The sequence below is a fragment of the Varanus komodoensis genome, unplaced genomic scaffold (assembly GCF_004798865.1).
Source record: "Varanus komodoensis strain SLA01 unplaced genomic scaffold, ASM479886v1 scaffold26, whole genome shotgun sequence".
Taxonomy (NCBI): Eukaryota; Metazoa; Chordata; class Lepidosauria; order Squamata; family Varanidae; genus Varanus; species Varanus komodoensis.
The window spans coordinates 9,385,461-9,401,964 of record NW_025335684.1 but is presented as its reverse complement, the minus strand read 5'-3'; the positions used below and the strand labels follow the sequence as shown (position 1 = coordinate 9,401,964).

Below are 16,504 nucleotides of genomic sequence, written 5' to 3'. Positions count from 1 at the left end.
GAGAGAGAGAGAGAGAGAGAGAGAGAGAGAGAGAGAGAGAATTTCTGAGCATTTGTAAATTCATATGCTTTTTTAAAATCCGGTGGGTCACTTCTTTTCAGTTCTTAGCAATGCAAGCAAATCAGATTGGACTAAATTCCATTTCATGGCGCTCAGATGCACCTTTCTTTTGCTCGATTGTATACACTGACTTTCAGGAAGTTAAGAGCGACAGGGCAAACCGTGCCCTCAAATCATCTGCCATCGTGTTTCTTGGCATTTCAGGAACACAAGACCCCTTGACCACACTCAATGACACAACAGATCCATGCAATTTACACAGATAGTTTTCTGGAAAGGAGACAGTAAACGGCATTTGTTCAGCAGACAACAAGCCAGGCATTTACTTTTCAGGTCAGGCTCAGCAAACAGCCAAGACAACTCCTGAAGTGATGCAAAAGCCGGATGCGGAAAAAGCGGGAGCAAGTTTTCAAATGAGTCAGCCCCTTCACAAGTCGCCTTTGCAGCGGTCTGCTGCTTCCTACTCAGCCACCTGTGAATCTTGGACTGTTTGGATCGACAAAACTAAAAGTAAAGTTAAAGAGCAGGAAGTAAAATTTAGGATATTCAATCAGCACTCAGTTTCAAAACCCCGAATCTCAAACTGCCTCAGCTAATTCAGAGCCGTTTCAGGAAAAGCATGAACTTACCTTGACTGATTTTGATGTTGGTGTGCGGGAAAGCTTGGCTGATGAGGAACGTCCCAGACAGAAGAGCACAGAAATTCCATCCGAGCATCACTGCGGATGGGGAGGGAGTCTCCCCTCCAAGGCTGCGGAGAGCTGGCCGAGCGGTGCCTTCCCTCCCTCCCTCCCTCCCTCCCTCCCTTTGCAGTGCCCACTGAGGCGAGTGGAGCAGCTGCAAGCAGCCTGGGTGGACAACCCCCCTCCTGGAAGAACAAACTTTCGACAAGATACGCTGGCCAAACGCCTTGCAGCGTGACCCCACCAGCTCCATCCCCCTCCCTCCCCCCACACCCACCAGAGAGTCCCAGATAAGGTGAAGCGAAGAGGAAGAACTGTCCGTGCTAGTCTATAGCAATGGAGGTTGCCTGCGCGTTCTGCAGAGGGGCATTTCTGCGCTTTGGGGCATGCAGCTCACCTACTTCTTGGCTGTTTTCTCCTCCTGTCTCGGTTGCGTTGTCATCACCCTTTGCACTCAGCTCAGAGTGGAGGGCTGAGGCACCACTTACGGTTCCGCAAGGACTGTTTGCACGACACCTGCGAGGCATCCACCGACGCGCAAGCAAGAACCGAGGACGCGCCGCCCCTCCGTGCCATGTCCTTCCATGCTCACACAGGACGTGCACATTGGCGCAACTGCCTTGATTTCAGCCAGTTCAGTGCTCCCTATGCCGTGGGTTATCCCCAGATTCTGCATCCAAGCCCAGGAAGTCCGTGGGACCAGGAGACGGCGGGGCAGTGACTGGAATTCCCTTCCTTCGGAATAACCCGGGGCCCTCAGTGCTGGCCCACAGGTGCGCCCCGGAAGCCCCGGATCTTTCCAAGCACCTTTCTTTAAGAGTGTTCGAATGCACGGGTGCCGGAAATATTTCCTCTGTGGAGCTGGATCTTTCTGCTTGGGTGTCACTTCTCAGCAAGTGCTCACACGGGGAGAAGGAAATAAGCCCGAAAGTGATGTTCAGAACTGGAATTTATTTTTATTTATTTTATTTTTAAATTATTTATTTTAATTTATTGTGTATTTTATTAGATGTTGTGAGCCGCCCCGAGGCTTCAGCAAGGGGTGGCCTAGAAATGTTTTAATAAATAAATAAATAAATAAATAAATAAATAAATTGCCCTATTCACACTGGGGTGTGCGGCTTATTCACCCAGCTCCTCTTGCACTTCTGCCGCTTCGATGGTGACAATATTAAGAAGCGAACAAGCACGTGGAAGCATTAACGAGACGTATCCCGGCACTCTGGAAAGGACTTGTATCCAGACATTTGGTTTGCTGAAATTGATGCATAATTGATGCATCTGGACTGATGCTGCTACATGGATTTTTAAAAAATACTAGCGATGGTTAATTTCAGGCTCGTTTGCTTATCCGATTTTTGAACTTCACAATTAAACGCAAGTGAGGGAAGGGAGGAATTGTGCCAAATGGGTATGGTTGCTACGCAGGAGCGCCTTGCAAGTGCCTGCGGGGGCGTTCCTTGATCTCCAGGTGTTTCCGGGGGGAACCGGGCCCTGATCTTGGCGCTACCGGGGAACTGTGACCGAGCGCTGGTGCTGGCACCCCATGGCCACCTCCGAGGGAGGCCCGGTCAGTGGCAATGGGGAGAAGGGTGGTCAGAGGGGTAGCCCTGCTTATGGAAGAAGGTCCCCACCAGTTCCAGCTGGCACTCATTCAGTCTCTCCCCCATGCCCCGTTAGGACTGTCCTCTGTGACGAGGCATCCAATCAGTTCTAACGTTATACTGAAGCTTCATGTCTCCCACTTAGGGCTTGTGATGTAATTCGCATCAGCTACTGTCGCTTATAAAATATAGTTTTAAATGTGGCTTTTAAATTTTATATTGGAAAGTTTATGATTTTTCATTGTTACCTGTATTTTATATGCTGCTTTATTGTATTTTATGTGCTGCAGTAAACTGTTTTGAGAGCTTCAGCTATTGGGTGGTATAAAAACATTATAAGAATACATGGTCCTCCATAGTGAGGGAGGGGGGAAGGTTCCCTGCAGCTAGAAAGCTAGCATGCTAAGAAGCAGGCTGGATTAAAAATGTTGTGCCAGAGCTGCTAGCTTTTTAGGTGCAAGAATGTTTTAAAACTTTTTATGTTGACCCTCTCAGTGCGAACTAGGCCGCAGATGTGCTTCCAACAAAAGCTTTGGATTCATTGTTTTGGCTGGAAGTTATGCATGTTTTGTTTCCATAACTGACGGATCCCAGGATGAGTCTATGCCAAGGATGGGGAGGAATTTACAGCTCCCCCAGGCCAGTCATTCTCAGACTTCTGACCAGAATGAGGGAGGATAATATGTTTGTGTAATGGGATGACCCTTAAAAAGGAAGAAAGGATCCCCCTGGTGCGCATGGAGATGCTTTTCAGGAGAATTGTCCCATTCTTGCAGCACTGAAAAATGGAATCCTTATGGAATCCCAAGATCTAGTTAGTTGAGGCACTGTAAAGAGTGGGATACAAAAAATTTAAATAAATAAATTGGGCTTTTAGAGCAAGAATATGGACCTCCTGATATACCAGCAGCCTGGCGCCTTTACATGCTTTAGGCTAAAATGCGGGTGCCTGACAAGTTCAGGAGGTCAATGGCTATTAGAAGGGATTACAAGGCTGGGTCAAAGCAGCAAGAGAGAAGAGAGGCCCCACTGCTGCTGGAGGCACAAAGAGCAAAGCCAAACAAAATGCAAGGACATCCACCTTCAGGTATAGCTAGTGTGGCATCATGGCCAGAGTTCTGGACCGGGACTGGGGAAATCCAGGTCTGGTTCCAGCTCAGCCATGAAGTTCACTGGGTACCTGAGCCAGTGCTTGACTCTCAGCCTAGCCAACCTCACAGAGTTGTTACTGGGGATAAGTTGGAGAGGAAGGAATTATGTGAGCCACCTTGGGGTCCTTACAGGAAAAAAGAGTGTACGAATTGGGTCACAGGTCCTTCTTTGAGGGAGATCAGAAGCGTGGCTATCCAGAAAAAGGCCTTCTCTGTGGTGGTGCCCCATCTTTGGAACACGCTCTTCAGAGAGTTGGGCCTGGCACTGATACTTTATTCATTTTGGTGCCAGGCAAAACCTTTTTATTTTGCCGGCATTTTAAGAGCTGGTTTAGTTTTAATATTGGTTTTTATCTGGTTTCTTATCTGATGCTGCCTTTTACTGTTGTACCACTGCCTTGAGACCTCGGTAAAGTACAGGATGTTGTTCCGTCGCGAAGTTGTGTCTGACCCATCGCGACCCCATGGACAACATTCCTCCAGGCCCTCCTGTCCTCCACCATCTCGCAGAGTCCACCCAAGCCCACACCCACTGCCCCAGTGACTCCATCCAGCCACCTCATCCTCTGCCATCCCCTTCTCCTTCTGCTGTCAATTGTTCCCAGCCCAGCATCTTCTCCAGGGAGCCCTTCCTTCTCATTAGGAGTCCAAAGTATTTGAGTTCCATCTTCAGCATCTGGCCTTCTAAAGAGCAGTCAGGGTTGATCTCCTCTAGGAGTGACCGGTTTGATCGCCTTGCGGTCCAAGGGACTCTCAGGCACCTCCTCCAGCACCACAATTCAAAGGCCTCAATCCTTTGGCGCTCAGCCTTCCTTATGCTCCAACTTTCACAGCCATACATTGGAAAAACCCATGGACAGTACCAAAGGGCTAATTGTACAGGCAGCCATGCTTTAAAGAAAAACAGAAAAAATGATAAAGTAAGAAAGACAATGCAGTAAACAGTGTCCTGAACCATAATTTCACCAGATGGCGCAGAGGAGACAAGTAAGCCAGGAGGAATCCACAGACTCCGCAAGGCCTGCCCCAGAGCTTTTGCCCAAGACAAACGGATCCTGCCCAACTGATGCCAGAGGGAGGGACATGGGGAAGGAGAAATGGAAGGGAGTCTCCCCCAGAAGGCATGGCCCCCTGGCACCCCTGAACCAGAAGTTAGCATAATGCAGCATGTTTTTCTGTCCCTCCAGAAATGGAACATCAGAATTCTTTTGCAGAAAAAGACCACCACCTCGTTTTCATTTGACACAAATAAACAGATCTTTATTTTTCCATAAATATACGTCTTTAAGACAATATGTTGGCAGGCAGGAGAATCTACAGAAGCATCCAGCAGAACGGACCAATTTGGATGCCTGCTGGGTTGATTTGCTGCTTTGGAAAAATACTATGGTTCTAAAATACACCGGAGACACAAATGCTTCTTCATCAGCTAGGAGAAGAATCCAAAAGCTTCTGTTGTTCCCAAGGACCCATTCACACAAACCTTTCAACCCGGGCAAGGCAACCTACACTGTCCTTCAGGGTGGACTGGGGCACGCCGGCCTCGCACAGCGGGCGGCAGCTTCAGCAAACACCCTGAATGGATCTCTGCCATGCCTCGGCTCCACCTCCTTTCTCAAGGGAAGTTGCATCACACCGACCAAACTGAACGACCACACCAACTGAATTTTCACACACACACACACAGCGGCTTATGAAAACTGAGTGAATCGGTTTTAAAAATCTTATTCCAAGTTGTTTTTTATAACGTTCTTAAAAGACCATGCAGCTGAAGAGTGTTCTCAGTTGAAAACCTAACAAAAATGCTCCATTTCTGAAAGGAAGGAGATGTGGGGAGAAAGGGGTGGGGAGAGAGAGATTCTCCGGTTGCCTTCTTTTCCGAATCAGTAGCACCAACAGGAAAGGTCTTTGGGACAGAAAGCTGGGGCCCCACTGAGGAGAAGCAGGAAGAGGGTCCCCAAGATGCAGCAAGGTTCGCCTGCATTATGAAGGAGGTTGATGCTCTACCTTCTCGCCTTAACGTTCCCTGCCATTCGCCGTGAGCTCCAGAGGGGGTGCCCTTGAAGACCTGCTGGTGGAACACTAGCATTTACCCAGCTGCACTGCTGCCCTTACCCCGAACAGTGGTTTGTCTTGTCTTAGACGCCTCCTCTCAGTGTGGCCTGGTGGTTAGACCTGCACTGGGGACCCAGGAGATCCAGGTCCCAGTCCCGACCCAGGCATGAAGTTCAATGGGTGGCCCTGGACAGTCACTCTAGCCTACCTCACAGGGATGTTTTGAGAACCAAATGGATTTGAGAACAATGCGATTCATCATGGCTTCCTCACAAAAGAAAATAAGGATGGATGTAACTAATATAACAACAATAATCGTAATTCCAATCTAACCATTCAGATTTGGGTAGTATCCTACATGTTTCCCCACTGAAAACTTATTGCCATCAAGCCACTGTTAAGGAGATGCGTTAACATTTCCAAACCTTCAAGCCCACTAATATTTTAAAGAGTGTATTTCTAATGGATTTAAAGGTAGCAAAGAACCGGTTATGTCTTATCCAGAACAATCTGAGGATAATGCTAATCAATGCCAGTAGTTGCTACATCAGTAGGTCCCATTAATCAGGGGTGTCAAACCTTCCAGCCCAAGGGCCGAATTCCATTTCAGAAAAGCTCTTGCGAGCGAGCCAAAAGCTCTCGCGAGCGAGCCAAGCTCCAGCGGTAAGCAGAGTGAAAGGCAAGAGAGGCAGGCCCAGATACTCAACGTTCCAGCAGAGGGCAGTTTAAACTTAGGGTTGTTAGTGAAATGCATAATAAATTCAAATGAACTTGGATTTCTAGGAACACATCCTGTAGATTCTGCAGCAAACTGACTTTTTCTGAATCATGGACCATGTTTTAACCCGAGGGGGGGCGGGGCAGGGAGGGAATTTACACAAATTCACACTTACACTCATCCACTTGTGCAAGTGAAAAGCAATTAGCACACATCCCTTAAAAATACAATTCTGTCAATGAGCAGATAAAACCAAACGTGCCTCGCCATACATGGAGCCCAAATGGAATGGATTTAACACAATTCATACATCCCTATCTCCAACTGCCAGAAAGAAAACTTTAGGAGTAACATCTCTGCCTTTTAGAACTGGGAGGGAAATCATACACACAAAAATATCCTTAATATTGTAAGCCGTCCTGAGATTTTAGTATAATAGGACGGCATACAAAAGCTTTTAATAAATAAAATAATACCATAAAAACCAGCAAGCCATCCAACAGCTGAAGGCCAGGGAAAGGGGTGCGGAGTCAGGGGAAAGGGCTGTGCTCCTCCAGAAATTCCAAGGTGGCTGGATTAGGGCTTCCAGCCGAACAGATGGATGAGCTCCCATCCATACAGGGTCATGCCAAATTCAACAGCTTTTCAGTACATCAAGGGTCAAAGGCCAGCTGTTTGCTATGTATGCACAAGAAGAGATGCACAATGACATAACTAATGAAGGAGTCCATTCATGTTGACATTCACACCCAACAGCTCCAGAATAACTGCCCCTCCCAAAGTTCCTAAACCAGGTATTGGACACAACAGTCCCCCCCACCCCGGCAAAAAACATCTCCATCGACCTTTGCTTTCCGGGGTGGTCATGGTCTGTATGACATGTGTCCCATCCCAGGGATGCGCTATACAGATGTGAACTCCAGTGGCATTCCTGCCTCCATGGAGCTTCCCCATGGAAACGAAGGACACCGTTCACACATGCCAGACCAACCAGCCGCATATGGCGCTCCGGAGCTGGGCTGCCATCCACAGCCTCCTCCCCCAGAAAGGATGTCCTCCAGCGGCATCAGTCACTTGTGGGTTGTCGCTTTTAAGAGCAGCATCCCAGCTTCTCCACGGTGTGGCATCTAATGAAGGGTGTTAACATGAGAGCAGCATGGGAAAGAGAGGACCGTGCTCCACCCACGCGCACAATCCCGGACAGAGAAGCACACATTATATTCATTAAGATCATATGAAGCGCAAGAGACGGGATTCAGACAGGGTGAGTTGCATCGTATGCCCTACTGGTAAAACAGCAACCTAGGTTCTAGCCTACATTACCACACATTCACCACACAGAGAACGCACGGCGGACTTGACATCTTCGGACACAACAGCTCACAGGCAGGTACAGTCGAGGGGGAGCAGAGAGGACAGAAAGGCTCCCGGGGCACCCGGTGCTTTCACTGCCAACCCAGCTGTGACCTGCGATAAGATACAATGCACCAGGCAACAAAGGTGTTCTGAAAATGTGGCGACGGACCACCTCTAGAACCATCTCCACCATCTTACGATGGCAAAGGAAGGGCTGTTGGCATGGGTGATGTGATGGGATGCCCCGTGGGCCGGGGAGGACGGTGGCCCGAGAAAGGAGGACAGAAAGCAAGCAAGCCGCGGGATGCCGGGATGAGAGATGGCTGAGGTACGGAGGGCGAATGCAACCGTTTCCTTCCTGGCGGCCGGAACCGTCACGGTCAGTTCCAGGGGTGATTATGTGCCGAGTGTGTGGGGTGACGGGTCTCGTGTGTCTCTCTGCGGGGAAGGTGTGGAGTGGCGCCAGCAGCGCCTTCACGTCACCTCCAGGGACGCTGGCGAGACACGGTCGCATTCGGCCCGGGAGCGGAGGCTGTGCCACTGTTCCACGGAAGTGCGGTGGGAGTTGAGCATCCGCCGCCAGTGCTTCGATTCCGGGGAGCCCGTGGAGTATTGGCCGATGACGATCCTCCCGATGAAATCGTTGCTGCTCTTGACGTTGTGGCCGTAGACTGGGGACGAGAGGAAGGAGAGGAGGAGCGTTAAAAAGAACGGTTGGGCGTGGATCGCACCACGCAAAACCGGGCCTGACCGGATCGTCCGTCCAGGAGGAGAACCAGACATCCTGAGGTTTCAAAGAAAACAGACGTGCTGGTTCAAATGAAATGAACGGGCAGAGCCAAGGAAATCATGCCAGAGGAACCAGGAAATAGGCAGCTGACAGCAAGGCATTCATATTAATGACTTATAAAGACCTAAATGGCCTAGGACTCTGAAATTTCAAGGAGCATCTCCTTCCAGATATACCTGCCCACCTGGCTAAGATCTGGGTTGGAGGTCCTTCTTCGGGAGCCCTCTTCGAAGGAGGGCAGAAGCGTGGCTACCCAGAGAAGGGCCTTCTCTGTGGTGGTGCCCCGGCTATGGAACCAGCTCCCTAGAGAGGTGTGCCTGGCACTCTTTTCATTTCGGGACCAGGCCACACCCCATTTATTTTCCAGATATTTTCAGTGCTGAAGTACTTCAAGATGGGGTTTTATTTGAATTTTGTTGTCCGATGCTGTACTACCATCCTGGGACTTTTAATGAAAGACGGTATATAAAAGCTTTAAATGAACCAATCAATACTAAAACCTATTTTACAGTCATCCTAATCCAGTATCACAGACGGCTGCAGTGAAACAAGAAAAATCAATTCCAGGGTGGGCTTTCAACAGGCTTAAGAGAATATCATCTTCAAGTCGGGACTTATGGGAGTTGGAGCCCCACAAATCCTACCACCTCTGGTCTAATGGCATGTCTCCTTAAGGCAAGGGTGCAAAACCTCCTCCCAGGGCCAAATCGTGCCCCCCAGGGGTTTCCAGGGGTTCCTTCCTCTTCCCAACAACCACCAGCTCTTCGGTGGCTTCCCGTCTTCTCTGCACTTCCCCTGCTGCATGGCAACATTTCAAAATGCCTTTCTCGGGACTTGGTCGCTGGGCGGAAGAGCCTGAAGCTACAATATTTGGGATGGATGGTAGTATTTTGTCCGCACTCACCACTGGAAAGCAGCCTCTGAAACCTTCTCTGAAACAGGATGTTTCCCTTGGCCTTAAAGGATGCGGGCGTTTGCACAGCGCTTTATCTTTTGCGAGCCCCCACGGTCGGTCGATCGATCGATCGATCGTGAAAGCAAAGGGCGCTAAATGATGCAGGGGGAAGCTCTCCTCTTCCTTGCAGATGACGCTCAGACAGAGGAGCTGGGAGCAGGGTGCGGGGTGTGGGGAGGCCTTCGAAGGACTTCCAAGTTGCAAGATTACCTAGTGAAGTGCCTGAGGCAGAGCACCGGAAGCAGCCTGGTTGGGAAGGGGTGGGAGCCTCCAGGAGGGGAAGGGAGCAGAGGTGGGACCCAGTAAGGGGAAACTAGCTGCCAGGTGGTGGGGGGGGTTCGCTTTTTCGGCCTTCAAGCAGCAAGAGCAGCCCGGAGGGTGGAGCCAGAAGCCTGGCTGAAAGGGAGGGAGGGAGGGAGGGTAGGTGCCCAGGTGGGGCTCGGCTCTTCCCATGGGCACTGCTTCTCCCTCAGCTTGGGCCAAAGGCTGTGGAGGGTTCCTACTGTCCTGCGAGCTTCCATCAAAGGATCGATAATGCAATGGAAGGGGGAAGGGACCGTCTCATCACGGCCGGGCAGGCTTCTAGTCCAGTGCAGCCTCTTGTCCCTTCCTGATCCAAGGCCACTGGTTCAGCCTAAACAGGGAGGCCACCCCATGTCCACCCCGGAGTTCCTTGGCCAGCATTCTGGGTCCACACAGGGCAGCCTCCCCTGTTAGCCCGTGCTGGATTCACTTAGTGGGGCCACAGGCAATCGCAGGGCTGCACTGGAAAGAGACCGGTAAATCTTGCCCAGAATGATGCAAGGCTTGCAGTCCAGCTGGGCGAAATCTGAAGCAATAGCACAACAAGTTGTGTGTGTGTGTGTGTGAGAGAGAGAGAGCATCCTTTTTCTTCCTAAAGAGCAAATGCTATTCCTATATTCCTTCCTTTCCCCCAGTCGCTGCCAAAAGATGAGTCATTTGAATGGTACTTATCAGCACTCTTGATCTACAGAAAAGCATCTGCTGCGTAACAGGCTATCCGCTGCCACAAATACAAAACACTCATTTTTCATCATCATTGTTTAGTGCGTTCGTTTTTTTTCAGAGCCTTCAAAAATAATATAACCACCAGGTATTATTCGCAAACATACACAAAGACTCAAGTAGCCAGACTGCTGAAAATGTTATTCTGTTATGTACAGAAAAGTCTCCCCAGGGATGGAAATGATGAGCTTGAGAATAGCAAAACATGGTGGAGGAGATAACGGGAAGGGCCTCGGACCAGTTCCTTTGGGACACGAACAATAACAGCAACAGCAGCAGGGGGCTCTGCTCTTTTCCTCTTGATCATTTCTGGTCCACAGCTTTGCCAGTGCTTATCCTTGACTCATTTCATCCAAGCCATGGGAGTTACCCTGGATGGCTCACTTCGCAGCAAAGAGTCAGCACTGCTGCCATTTATGGCGTTCTAGCTGTGAGCGCTGATATTTAATTGGCCCAAATGACACCGACCCCACACAAGAAGGATGGAGCAGCAAGCTTGGGGGAATGGCACCACTGGCAAGCAGAGGAACGAAAACCTTCAGGAAGGAATGCTCCTCAAGCGGAAGGCGGACGCCTCCCAGACCAGCTCTGCGAGGACTCAGCGTGCTCAGTGACCACCAGCTGCCGAGTGACGGTTGAGGGGTGGGGAGAGAAAGCGGGTGGAACGGCAGGGGCTCTCGTTCGCAGCGTCCCATGAGACAACTGTTGTGGGCACGTCCCACCGCCTGGTCTCCAGCGTCCAGGTCCTTGCCTCTCCTCTCCTCTCCTCTCCCATCACAGGTGGACAACTCTGCTCCATTTCCAGGTTCTCCCAAGCTCTCTGAATCCAGAGTGACTCCCTCCAGCACTACACTGCAGTGGCTTGTAGGAGATGCCGTGACCCACCTGGAGCCCAGAAACCTGAGAATGGGGAGGAAACCAGTCCACAAGGGGGAGGGAAGGCTGCAGTCAGTGGTGCACTGCAGAGCTTGCCTGCTGATGCTCTTGGCCTTCCCCAAGCTCAGGTCCCCCCATACATGACCTCCTGATTCTACATTTGCAATGGGACAGAAGTCAAGATTCAGAAAGCCTCATGGCCTCAGCCAAAGAGGCACAATGGAGAACGTTTTGGACGTGCAGGGCGGCTGTGCAGAATTTGCAGACCACCATTAAAAACAACTCTATCCAGCCTTTTTTTCCTGCATGGAACCCCAAGTGGCTTTATGCAACCTTCACCCTCTCCATTTTTTTCCACATAACTAACCTGTGAAGTAGGTTAGGCTGAAAGGTAGCGACCGGTCCAGAGTCACCCAGTGGCCTTCATAGCAAAGCGGGGACTAGAACCCAAATCTTCTGAGTCCCATCTGACACTCCAACCACTAGGTTACAGTCCCCACAATTTCTCACTGTTGCCTGTGCTTACTAGGGCTGATGGGAGCTGTAGACCAGAACTTCGAGAGACCCACATGGGACCATATGCCAGCTGCGAACACCTGCAGGGCACGGCCACATTTCTAAAGCTCTCTGCAAGTGAACACCTCAGACTTCTTGCAGGTACAACTCGTCCATCCCTCCCAGCAGCCCAGTGCGAGAAAGAAAAAGGATGCAGCGGAAAAAATGACAAAACCGGTAAGAGACTCAGGCATGCTCACTCCCCGTTTGGCCCTGGCCCTGTCCATTTCCAGCCCCTGTCCTCTGGCACATCATGCCCAAGGGAATCTAGCCCCGGACCGGAAAGAAAGGGCTCCCCATTGCTGGCATACATGAAGCTCATCGGATGCTGAACATGCGTCTTTCAAGTACCACCAAAGCACTAATCTTTCTCTTCAAGAAGCCAAAAACAAGTTCAGCCCAGCTCTGCCCTTTCATCTGAACACTGCACAAATGTCCTTTCTGCACAGGAACATCCAAACAGATGCTCTCAAAGATTTTCCTTTCACAGAGACTGTTTTCCATTTTACATATTTTAAAAGCCGTTCAATAATTAACCGTCTTTGGCTGGCATGAATTGCTTGGCACCTGGCTTAAGACAAGCAACTTCAGCGCTACCTGGAAAAGGTGATGACAAGAACAATGTGCCATTGTCCACGGGGTTTGCCTTGTGCTAACAACATACTGTGTCAGAATCTGAGCTTGCTGCTGGGAAGAAAACAAAAGATCTCAATGCATTGGCAAGATCGTGTGGGGAGAGTACACCTTCAGATATTTGGGCCCCAAGACTTTTGGAGCTTTGGGAGTGATAACCAGCACCTTGAAGAGTTGCCATGTTTCACCATTCAATCCACAGGGCTTTGCCTCCCTCAATTAGCCACCAAATAAAGGCATCAACTAATTAGGCATGTAAAGATGTTGTTCAATCTATTCATGGTACTTAAAAAACAACACCAGAATGTCATTCCTTCTTGCACTAGTTCACATCAGCCCGAACCTCACTAGAACATTCCTTGCACTTTTTCACAAGTGCACATTAGTGAAAGAGCAGTGACACTCCCGTTGTAAGGAACTAATTGTGTGAATCGGCATGCATCCCCCCAAAACAGTTTTAAAAGCTCTACAAGGCCAGTGAGCCCAGGCCAATTGGCTCCTGCAAGTGGCATTCGCAGCAACCCAGACTCACTCGCATCCATTGCAAATTTCTCAAACATCCTGACAACCGTTCCCGGCTTCTGTAAGAAACGGGCAAAGTGTGCGAAGGGTCACGGGGGTGGGGGGGCACTGTTAATCTGAGTGGCTATTCATGAACAGGCCTTTTTGCCCCCCCCCCCCCGCCAGCCACTGTGGGACACCTTCCCTAGAAGAACGCTTCTACCACCTGCTCTGATGCCTCTGGGTACCGGGGCAAAGAACTTTCGTTCTCCCAGGCCTTTTTAACGCCTGCTTGCTTTATTTTTTCATATGTGCACTGCGACATTTCACGAAACATCACAAGCTTCCTTTTAACACTTGCTTCTCCAAGCTAAATATAGCTCTTCCAGGCATTCCTCGCAGGACTTGGAAGTCCTTCAGATAATCCGTTCCTATTGATAAGCCAAGCAGCATTTTGAATTGCTCCTAGAAAGAAAGTGGATTGAGAGCATTGCAAAAATCAACCACAGATCCATCAGTGTGTGGAACAGATTAGCCAGTCTGTGTCTTTCCACGGTGGATCACAGAGGTCCCACAACCAAATTGGATGAGAACTGCTATGGATCCATAGGCATCATTTTGTATTTGTATTTTGTATTATATGTATTTATTGGACTTTGACTTGTAAGCCATCCAGAGACCCGCAACGTATTGGATGGGGTTAAAAAAAAATACCCCAATCAATCAAATAAATAAATAAATCAAATATCTTGAATTTTATGACTTGACTTTAAAAAGATCGATTAGTTCTTAAAAAGTAATTTTCTATTCTTGACTGCTTGAAAAGAATGAAAAACTGCAATCTTAAGAGGTACAGAGATCCAAAGGGAAATAAAACATGCCCAAGGATTATTGAGTTTTAATATATCATGGCTTAGTGTATCAGATTGCAGGTCTGCAGCTAGCTTTGCATTCCGATGGTGTCTCACACAGAGGTGCCCCAAGGTGCAGTGCCCTTCTGAGCTTCACGGCAGCCAAGCAAGGAGTTCATCCTATGTTTGATGCTTCCCGCAAACCCAAGTGAGGGAAAGTTCCAGGGCAGTTTTATAGGGGAGGCCTGGAAGCTTGGACTAGGAATGCCATGGAGCAGAGACAAACTCAGAGTACGGCTCCCGGGATGGTGTGCCCCAGGAGCCCAAGGAATGCATTCCAACAGTCTCTCAGCAATCATAATTTTCTTTGCATCCAAAGCCAAATAAAATTCTTTTTATTCTGCATGTCCAGACTAGAACGCCATTTCTCATGTAGCCACCATGCAATGCCCGAAGTGCCAGTTTTCCTGATCTGTGGAACCACAAGGCTTGCAGAAGTGAAGGAAAAGGTGAGACAAAAAGCCCCAAAGGTGGTGGGATAGAAGGAGCTCAAAACAGGCCCCAAATGATTGTGCATGCCAGGGAACATGCCAGCGCAGGCCAAGGGTCCCTGCCGAGGAAAACATGGGACCGTGATGGTGGAATGAGAAGCTTCCACACAGAAACATTGTCTTGCATAATCCTGCTTGAATACAAATGCTGAGAAAGGCAGTACGGAATAAGATACGGCAGCTCGTGACTCAGAAGTAATGAACTGGGGCAAAGTGAGGGTGGGAGCCATGATTCTCATCTTCTGCGTGAGGTGATGTGACACAGCCCCAAGTCCCTGATGCCGATCCATTTGTGAGGACAGCTTTGTAGGGTGGTTGGCCTGCGTAGCTACACATCAAGATGGTGCGTCAGGTCACCTTTGCTAAGCTGGAAAGGGGCGAGCCTGCAGCTGGACAGGTGACCACACGTGCCCAAGTGGAGCGGGGGGGGGGGGGCTCCACGGCCTCATCAGCCCCTTCCCACTCTTATTCTGTTCTGTCCTCTGTGATCTCACCACGATGGCATTTTCCAAACAGGAATTGCTTCCTAATGAAAAACCAGCAATAGCTCGCAGACATATTTTGTTTATATATTTTTTTAAAGGACTGTCTTGTCAGCAGACAAGACATGCCCCTACGATCCAACAGCAAGCCCCTGTTCTTGGGATTCAGCCAAACATCATTCCTGCCAGTGGAGAGGAAGCCTTTTTGGAAGCCCCCGTCCCGCGCCAAATAATAGGTTCCGGTTGCGATTGGCAACATCACTTTGCTATTGTGAAAGCAGGAACTCCCGGGAACACCCTTCAGGTCACAGCTGTGCCTTGGCCCAAGTCCCATCCCATCTGCTGGTGCCAGGAAATGCCGTTCAATTCACAGGAGTGTTGCTGGGAGAGCAGAGAAAGAGCAAGCTTTGTTATGACGCGGCCTCAGTCTGGGGGCCACTGGTCAGGACTGCCGCAACTGGCAGGCCAGGACCCGAAACCTGATCCCTTCCAGGCTGCCTGGCTGCTGCCGCCGCCCTTGCTAAAGACACCGTGGGGCAGAAAGACTCGGGCTGGATGCACCCACACGTGCCAGTTGTGCCAGTGAGTGCGTCCCCGTCAGATCGCAGGGCTCAAGCCAGCTGGATCTTTCCTTGCACAGACACACAGGCAAAGATACAAGTCCTGGGTGGCAAGGACAGCATGCACTGGGTCTCGGGGCGCAGCAGCTCTTGAGACCAGGACCGGATTTACGAATACGCAGCCCGATCCCTGCCCACCCCCTCCAAAGGCCTGAGAGCCCTGGAGCTTTCTAAACCGAACCCGCAGAACAGCCAGTCAGTGGGCAGCCGCGGCAATGCTTCTCGATAAAGACAGCGGCTTATGGCAGCTGGTAATGTTGCAATGCTGAGGGCTGAGAGAGGGGAGAAAAAGAAAGGAGGCACAGAGGCCCAATCAGGCCGTCCGACAGCTCACAGAAACCATTCCGACCTTCTGCACCTGATGCAGAATATTCAAGATGGTACACCCAGCGTTCCAATTAATTATAGCCTTCTCCGCACAGGAACATTTCTGTATGTGCCTGGTGAGGTTCAGATTGCTGATGAGCAACACTTTGGTTATGAAATGTTTGGAAACAAGCTAACGGAGTCAATTTCAGCTCCCCGTCTCAACCGCCGCATCTGCCTCCCCTGTGCAAGAAATGTAAGTTCCTGAACCTTTTGCTCGGCCCACTTTTCCCCCTGCTTTGCTTCTGAAGCAATGAAATGATGCAAAGGAAGGAACAAAGGGAAAGGGAAAGAAGAGGCACCCACTCACACACGCACACAATCCTGCGATGGTCACACAGGCTCAGTTTGAACCTCACACCTGCCTGGAGTGCCCTTTCCTAGCTGTGTTGGGTAAGGTGGTGCTCACTGAGCAACCGTGTTTGAAAAGGTTGCTCATCCTGAAACAGAGGGCAAAAGATCTTGGCTTGCCCTCGTCGCCAGCCTCGGTTTGCTCTTGGCAAGGTGTGAAGCCCTCCAAAGGCAGGAACGGGGTCTCTGGGCATGATCCTGCACCCGAGCCTGAGCACAAATATGTATAGAGGGGTGAACCCCTTCTCAGTTGAGTCAAAGGATGGATGGGGTTGTTCTCCATGGGGCTAGAGATGGAGAAAACACCAAGAGGTTTCCTA

At 50.0% G+C, this 16,504-nt stretch overlaps 2 protein-coding genes across 2 annotated transcripts in view; both read right to left on the bottom strand.

The window, feature by feature from the left end:
- Positions 1–777, bottom strand: part of CLEC19A (C-type lectin domain containing 19A) — an 8,344-nt gene extending 7,567 nt beyond the window's left edge. Inside the window, exon 1 of the mRNA XM_044433675.1 lies at positions 690–777. Within this exon, the coding sequence (XP_044289610.1) occupies positions 690–777 (88 nt within the window). The remainder of the gene's footprint in view (positions 1–689) is intronic.
- A 7,070-nt stretch (positions 778–7,847) lies between these two features.
- SYT17 (synaptotagmin 17) overlaps positions 7,848–16,504 on the bottom strand; it is a 28,084-nt gene continuing 19,427 nt past the window's right edge. The window contains exon 8 of the mRNA XM_044433674.1: positions 7,848–8,298. Coding sequence (XP_044289609.1) covers positions 8,102–8,298 — 197 coding nt within the window. The 3' untranslated portion in view covers positions 7,848–8,101. The remainder of the gene's footprint in view (positions 8,299–16,504) is intronic.